Here is an 8,946-nt window from a genome sequence, read left to right as displayed (position 1 = left end):
AATCACAGACTGATTTTAATTATATTTTGTTCATGAATTTGTACTCAATAATTCTAAATTTCAGCTTCCTTTCATTACTTTTCCCCTCTTGCGCTGCTTCCAGTGGACCGTCACAGCCTGCAAAGCCTTCTCTGCTGACCTAAAAATATCTGAATTACGGACTGATGCTAATTATATTTTGTTCATTAATTCTGATTAAATACTGTCATTCAAAATTGTCTTTCAGCTTCCTTTCATTACTTTTCCCCTGTTGCGCTGCTTTCAGGTGTGTGTTTTCATATTTATGCATTTAATCAATCACATTTCAGCCATCATTTGTTACCAGGGTCAGAAATCTACCTGGATGCCTTCACAATCAGTTCTACAGGCCCTGTCGCATCAAATGTGTCGATCAAACTGTGACTCTAACCAATCAGATTTCGAGTTGGCACCCCAAAAGGGGTACCACAGCCTTGTTGAAGGCGCTAATCAACGTCAGAGTTTTCGCAAACTATGATTGGCTAGTCACTAGCCAATACTAACTTACTTTTGCAAATGTCGTTAACCATTTTATATCTTACTTTTTCCATATTGGTGCGGAGAAACTATCTAAGCTGACTGAGCGAAAGGAAAAGTACACAATTAGGATAGCATGAATCTAAAATGCAGAAGTTCCAGGATATGATGAAAAATTATGAATACTGTATTATAAAAAAACAAGATCAGATGTTTTCTACTGAACCCCACTGGACCCTAAATCCTACTGGACCCTCTGCACCCTGCCCACCACCTTTTCCAGCTACTCCCCTCAGGCAGGCGCTACCGATCCATGCGCACCAAATCCAGCAGACATTTAAACAGCTTCTTCCCCCAAGCCATTAACTCTGAACAGTAGCCCAAATGGAATTGTATGATGATACTGATGATACTTGTGCAGCGTGTTCTACCGGAAACAAATTCCTTGTGTGTTCTAAATACTTGGCAATAAAGATGATTCTGATTCTGATTTATTATTAAACTTCACTAATTATTCAAAACCTTCACACCTTAACAAACAACAACCTGCCATATGTTGCCAATTAAAAATCATGACATAACATCAAACAAAGGTGACTCTCCCTCTGCTGTCGCTATGGCAACTTGCCTCACGCTGTAGTGAAAAGATAGCGACACCCTCCAAGAACGCAGCCAGACGATGTCAGACAGTCATTCATAACTGTAGCAAAAATGAAGATAAATGCTTTCTACTAAATCAAACACCCTCGATGTTGCACAATTCAACAAAACGCCTGGGGGTGAGCACAACTTTTGAAGTTTTGGCCCACAATCAGCCGTGATGTTAAATATGACAAGTTAGATAAAGTTGTATAGCAGCCATTTAAAAGTTTGTTTTACAAAAAAATACGGAGACTACAATACAGTGAGTAAAATATCCTTAATTTATTGCTGAAATCTCACATTTTTGCTCTGTTTGTGTTTGGGTCAAAGCCATTTCTAACATAAGATCAAATTTTAGTGCCATCTGGTGGTACCTGTACAATTGGAGGGAAGAAGCTTCATTAATTCAAGCCAGAGGCTAGTCTAATTAAAAGGGGGGCTTTGCTGTCATCTTGTTTTATCTATAAGTGGGTACAAATGCTTTAGGAGTGGAAACTGTCTATTTTCTCTGTCTCCCCTCAAGGAGAGAGTTTCTCCGGTGTACCACTATTTGCTGGTTTCATTCATGTTTTGTTGCAGTAAAAACAAAAACATGCAGTAAAGTATTGGCAGTGAGAATAAAATTTCATTAGATGGCAACTGACCTAACATGGAGAACAAAGACTGTTTGTTGAAGCGCCTAAATTGATTGCGAATGGGTTTCAGAGAATACCCTCTTGTGACTCGTAAGGCCCATGGACCAAGTACAGAGAAACAATCCAGCAATATGAAGTTATAATGACAAGAAGTTAGTGTTCTATAAATTAGCATTTTTCTTCCCCCTCTGTGTAAAACAAATACAAAATGAGGCAGACAAACAAACAAATGGGGCCTGGGAGGAGGGGCAACGAACCCAGTGACTCTTCGTTATAGTTTTTTGGAGCCTGCTGGTCTGCTTTAAGTGGTTAAGAAGTTATGATGAACTACACAACATAATTTTGATGTGAATGTAACCAATTGGCACTGTGTTGAGGGAATGACTGTTTTGCAGGCATGAACTGAGATCGCCAATCTTGGCCTGATGTTGCCTGACAGACGTGCATAAGCCCATCTATCAAGTAAGTCTATGAGGTTGGATTTGCATTGAACAGCTCACGTGACGAAATTTAAAGTGTTACTCTCTAGCAGCCCAATTGTGCGATGTGCTCTGGCAGTGCGATTGGGGGGGGGTGCATGGATCATGCCATCTTTGTCACGATTTGCAAGGTGGTGGTGGTGGTAGTGTTGGACACCAAAAAAGTAGGCAGGAGGGAGGAGCAGGGTGTATTTGAAAAATTGTATTAAATAAAGTCGTCAGGAACAATATCTCAAACAACAAAGTCATGAGAACAAAAAGATCCAAAGTAGCAAACAAAACCATGAGTAAAACACGACAACACGAAACAAACTTGACAGGGTGGGAAAAAAAAACAATGACCCGACACTGAATGGTCATGCCGGGAGTCCTTTTAACTGTCACTGATTATAACACCTGTCCAGCTACATGCAGGGCCCGACAGTGCCACCTGTTGGCCGCAAACCGAAACATGACAATCTTTAGATCATTATGTAATAGATTAAATGCATATATGGAGAATGTATAAAGGCAATGCGCCAGAATAGGGTAGTTAGACTTGTCGTGTAAATCCAGCCGACGTCTCCTTCTGAAGTTGGATCAGAGCATCACGATGACTAACCAATGTCCACGGCATGTCTCAAGTGTGAGTCACTGCTTGTGATTTAGCATGGATGAATGAGCGCGTCTATTTCCTATTTGAGCAACAAAACGAACAGCACCTTGACGACTTTGGCAGTAACGTGATGCGGCATTGAAATGATGTGCCATCATGTCTTGTGATCCATCATGCAGTCATGGATCTCATCAAATTTACTGGCGACACCAATGAATTCATTTTAACAGTCGGCACTTGGTGAACAGGCAAGATCCTCACTAGTGGTTATTGGGTTTTGTTTGCTGGTTCTGAATTGGGAGAAAAATGCATGATTTGCAGTATAATTTCAATAATTGAGTTTGGTACATGGAAAAAGATCAAAACTTGTGCATATACGAAAACGGCCAACAATAATCAAAACTGTGTGAACAATACCCATGAGCTGAAGACCACTCCAGAGTGTACCTTGCCTCATCCCAAAGAGGAGTTTCTCTTTTGTCGACGCACATTTTGACATTGAAAAAATGAGAACGAAATATCAATTTGCACTTCAACAAAGAACACTTTTAAAACAAAAGCCCAAACACAAGAGTGATAAACTCATCCAAAAATAATAATCCAATGCGAACAGGAGTGCGAGGATTTTGACTCAAACTGGAAATGTCTCAAGTGTTCTCCAGCCATCGAAACTGCTTGCTTTCTATGGTTTGTTCCTAATGACCAAAATAAAGGAAAGGACCTTCAAGTGCATGACACACAAGTAGGAGCGGCGGTGCGTTCACGTGTCTGTGAAGCAGGCGGCCGAGCGACGCCTCGGAAGCGCCCCTTTCATCTGCAACATCAAGCTGGCTCTCATCCAGCTACTTGGATCGAGCACTTAGGCTGCTGCACATTTTGGAGCAATATGGCAATACGGCGCGAGAGTGAGAGCAGAAAAAGCAAGAAAAACGCTGATGGAGCGAGGCAGCCGATTCATGACGCATGCTGCAGTGCAGGGGATGCCTCCAAATCATGTAAAGTAATGAGATATGTTCTCCTTGGAAATGACCAGGCTGGGTAATTACATTACCAATGAGCAGCATATTGGATAATGGGTATATTTCTCAGGAAAATGATTGCACGGCATCGACAAGTAGACACTCTTAAAATTGTTGCCTCAAAATGTAACCAATTTGGGAGGAACGTTTTGTTTAGCCAATCTTCGACCCAATCTGCGGAGTCAAAATATTTATCCTAACCATGTATAAACATGCAGCTATGCAGTGAATATATATGAAGAATAGCACGTTTTTGTATGTGTGTGTATATGGCAACTTGGTCTGCATTATATAATAATACGGATTATTTTTCATCATTTTTGGCCAGGGCATTCATCAAGGAGGAGATGCTGCTGGTTGCGCATTTTTGGCAGCATGAATATGCCAGCACTGTTTTTGATTTGGGAGAAATGTCAATGCCATTTGACCGTCATTGCTGGACAGCTCTGGGACGATTGTGCTTTTTTTGCGCCTGTAATGGGCAGCATTTTCACTTCCCCGGTTTGTTAAGTGGAAAGGTTGGTGCTGTTGGACAGGCTGCAACTGGTTGGATACATGATTTGAGGAGCCTGAGATGAAAAGAAAGGAGCGTCAGCGCAGAGCACCGATGCGTATGTGGAACTGTCGCGGCTTGGAATTGAAGCGGATTCACGTGGGGTAGGAGATGTAAAACAGTTTCTTTTCATCAATGGATGCCACACCTTCGTGTTTGCTTTCAACATTTAGCTAGTAGCAGACATGGACATTTCACCATGACATCCCTGACCAACTGGTGAAAAGGACGCTATGATCCTTTCCTCTATCATCTAGAACTGATTCATACAACAAAGAGGGTGAAGAAAGTGCTTAAGATTGAATGACTGTGTCTTTGTTTTGTCATATTATGTTCTCATTTTGTCTTGTGTTTTTTGTTCTTTTGACCACAATATGCCACTGCGAGAGTGGCTGCCTTTACACCAGGTCCTGTATTTTTTTCTACTTCTTCCTTTCCTTTCCTTTTACTTTCATCACTTTGCTGGTGTCAAATGTAAAGTCCGCCTCTGCGACACTCATAAAAGCTAATCCAATCCAATCACAATGTATTTGTGGTTTCTTTAAATGAAAGACACGGCAATTGCTGAATTGGTGCGCATCGTGTATTCGCCATCGCATTGCATAGTTCAAAAGCTCAAAAAGCTGCTGTCTATTCAACTTTTCAAACCAATCACACTGTCAGACCAGCAGATTGTCGCGATGGCTGCACTGTCAGACTACCAGATTGATATCGTTCTGTATCTTGGACCGCGCAAAATGTCACACGTCATATGCGTTACAGACCAGATCCTGCCCAATCATCGTGTGCTTCCGTCAAGATTCAGTTCATTGGCACGGATATGTCAGAGAACTGGGACAAGCAACTGTCAAAGTCATGTCAAGGGAGGTGTTATGTGGATAAGGACTGTTTCTACATTCAAAAGAGACCAAAAAAAGTCGTTCTTGGATGGTGGCGAGTGTGTTTTGGACTGTCTCTTCTCCCAAAAGAACTCCTGTTTAATGACACTATACACAATCAGCCAATAGCTTTGCAATGGTGTTCAGCGGCCACCACCCCCCCCCCCCAAAAAAAAAAAGATATCAGCTAAAATATAAGCCGTTGAGAATGCATTCAATGATCAAACTACTTTATTCTCTGACGTGGTGTCTGAAAGTTGTGGCTGGCTTCCAGCATCGGATAAAATTCTAAGGAGGTGTTCTGGGTCCCCGCTGTAATGGCACAAGTCCATTCTCTGACCTGTAGGCCAAATGAGGTCATGTTCTCATAATCGGGACATCCATCTTTGACAGTGCTTAGCCTCATTAGGATCATAGGTGGTGCTGGAGCACATCCCGGCAAATGGAAATTGGATGAGAAGCGGAGAACACCCTTGACTGGTTGCAAGCCAATCACAGGCGGTGATGACACAGCATGACATTTAAATGGCTTAAAATCAGTGAGACTTTCCCACGAGTTTAAGCATGTCAAGTTAGTTCAGCAGTTGTTGTTTTTTTTGACACTCAAGTTGGAGTGTTCAACAATGGGTCTGCTCTCGCGGCTAGCTGGGCACAAACAAAACTCAACTTCTTTAGCAGGAAAATATGCTGAGAGAATCTTCACTGCTGTCTGTCGGTTTCTACCAAATAGTGCACTGTGTTTCGCAAAACAGCTTTTGGTAATACAAAACAATACATATTGATTTATATAGCGCTTTAACAACAGCTGTCTCGACAAAGCGCTTAAAACGGACAACTATTATATACAGGAAAAAATAAGAAAAAAAGGTTGTTATGATTGGGATGGCCATGACAAGCAAAGGACGCTGCCAGGACGAGGCTAACTAAAAGCTGTGAGCATCACAGTCCTGACAACAGAACAATAAGTGACTAAATTATAGGTTTCTGTTTTTAGTTTAAGATCAATATGGGACCAATTAGTGATACAACTGTTGCTAACCTTAAGCACAGTACATAGGGAGCACAAGATTAATAACTCGCAAACTATATATTTCACTCCAAGATGAACAAAACAGACGTGTTTTTATTGTTAATTGAGGCCGCACAGCGTGGAGTGCTGACACAAAATATCAGGGAGTTGCACTTGGACTTGTTGCAGCTTGTTCAAATACGAGTGCCTTGTTTTATATTACACAACAGATTACAAATAATATTTATGACAATATTGATCATCAAATACAGGATTGCGTAAACTGAGTGTTTAAGGATTTAAGTATAGTGGGAGGGATGAATTCCATTCAAAAGTTTAATGAAATTTCATTGAAAGAGCAGAAAGCCTGCTACATTAATGGTGTTAAAACATTTTTGATGATTCGGTCCAACATATACATTGAGTGGGTGCTTTGAGGGGCATAGATGGAAGGTAGAGGCTGTTTTCTGTGTGAATTAATACGAGCTGCCTATATTTAAGGTTTCCAATACAAGAAGAAATAGAGATGGAAATACACGTCCAGAGTTTCAAAATTAAGCAACACTTGAAAAGCTACTTTAAATCAACGATGTGGATAAGGAAGCATGCATGGAACGACACTCCACACATATGAATTACAAATAGCTGCAAGCTTACTGTAAACGATAATAACTCAAATTTTGTATGGAATAAAGTTAATGATCCTCATTCATCATGCTGATTTAATATTTTCCAAGACTCCATTTTAACACCTCATTATTTATTTACATATATACTGTATATAGGAAGTACAATATATGGTGTTGATTATTTTTTCAACGTTTGAATAAGCAGCAGCCTACACTGTAAAGAAAATATACTGTGGGTATGTCATTGATTTAAAAAAAAATACCCCACCCCCTCTTTCAGTCAACTTGCCTCCTATTCTAAACTTTATGCTTGATCACTCAAATAACAATTACTAATAATATTTTCAATTCTTCTAAATTCGTCCCAAATGTATCTGTCTCGAAGCTTTGTGTTTGTTTTCATAATAAATGCAAACGCATTTAAAAGTCTGCACCACAATAAGATCGATTTCAATTTTAAATGAAAAAAGATGAAATAACAGCAGTGGGTTCGAGAGAAAAGTTTCAGATTCAGGAGAAAATCAACAGATTAAACTTATCACTTACTTAATAGAAAGACGACGTGAAGAAGAGCACTTTGCTTTTTAACATCGTCCATGGCTCCGTTGTTTTGTGAACAAATCCTCCCCCGACACCTCTCGACCCGGAAAAAAGACAACAAGAGTCCGCGCTTTTTCGGGCGCTTTTAGCTCCTCATGTAGCCTGAGAAGAGACGCACGCAAGCGGCCCCAAGAGACGTGGCGGGCTGGTGCGGCCGTTGGTTGGTTGCTCGCTATTTGGACCGACGTGCGCACTGGTCGATGTGTATTGATGTTTTTGGCGAGGTTTTGAGTGATGCTGATGCTGCCGCACTGACGTCACGACCACAATCCACCCCGCCCTCCACTATTCGAGCGGAGAGAAGCGCTCGCTGTCCTCCTGACGATGATGCCTTGAAAACATCATGCCCCGTTAAAGTCTTCATTTACTGACTCAACAATAATGACGCAATACGCACATACTGTAGTTGGCGTTAATTGTTTTTAAAGTACATTTAAAAGTGATAAAAATAGTCGTTCCAATTTTAAAATACATTTGATTGAAAAGTAATTTCTCAATGTCGATTTTAATTTGATGATTACCTATTTTACAATGTTTAGATTTCTCTTGAAACAATTCATTCAAGCGTACTTGTAAATAGTTTTTGTTACCTCATATTTTTGTCTTTTCTCTTCTTGTTGTCAACTGGTTCCCTCGTGTCAATCATTCAGCTCCCTCAAACCTTGATGTCTTGTCGAGGTGTAACTTGTTTTTTCATCCGTTTGTTTGGGAATGACGCTCCACGTCGAATGTTCAATTCCCGAATAAATTCGGGGATTGCAGTGAATAAAGTAATAGTCGCAGAATGAGTAAATTTGCAATCTTGAATTATTTGGAGGATTTTAAAACTTTACAAATGAAGAAATAAGATATGTTTAAATTGTTACGTACTACATACATTCATTCATTTTCTGAACCTCTTTATATACACTATTCACTTTATATATCCCAGCTGTCTTTGGGGGACAACCTGAACCAGTTGCCACCCAATCGCAGGACACACAGAAAGGCACAAACATCCGCAATCACACCTGGGAACAATTTAGAGCAGGGGTGTCAAAGTCATTTTTGCCGTGGGCCACATTGTAGTTATGGTTTCCTCTTGAGGGCCGTTATGAATTTGGGGAACCCATTAGAATGTTTAAATCCCTTCAAATATTACATATAGAGCACACAGCGAATTAATGAATAACTCGTTTTAAAATCTGAAGTCAAGAATAATGACTTTTATTGTGGTTGACATACAAAAATATGAAATTTTGGCTCAGATTTTAGCAATCATCATGGAATTTAACAAGTTTGATTTGCTTTCGCGGGCCGAAAAAAATGATGTGGCGGGCCGGATTTGGCAAACACCTGTGATTTAAAAAGTGTTCAATCAGTGAGCCATGCATGTTTTTGAAATGTGGAGGACCCAGAAAACAAACCACGAA

At 40.4% G+C, this 8,946-nt stretch overlaps 1 protein-coding gene across 1 annotated transcript in view; it reads right to left on the bottom strand.

Moving 5' to 3' along the window:
- Positions 1–7,733, bottom strand: part of ltk (leukocyte receptor tyrosine kinase) — a 68,069-nt gene extending 60,336 nt beyond the window's left edge. The window contains exon 1 of the mRNA XM_089004697.1: positions 7,481–7,733. Within this exon, the coding sequence (XP_088860823.1) occupies positions 7,481–7,532 (52 nt within the window). The 5' untranslated portion in view covers positions 7,533–7,733. The remainder of the gene's footprint in view (positions 1–7,480) is intronic.
- Between the last annotated feature and the right edge of the window lie 1,213 nt (positions 7,734–8,946).

The sequence above is a fragment of the Hippocampus bargibanti genome, linkage group LG09 (assembly GCF_051943395.1).
Source record: "Hippocampus bargibanti isolate YZ-2025 linkage group LG09, ASM5194339v1, whole genome shotgun sequence".
Classification (NCBI taxonomy): Eukaryota; Metazoa; Chordata; class Actinopteri; order Syngnathiformes; family Syngnathidae; genus Hippocampus; species Hippocampus bargibanti.
Note: the sequence above shows the minus strand (reverse complement) of the source record. Positions and strands in the feature narration are given on the sequence as shown.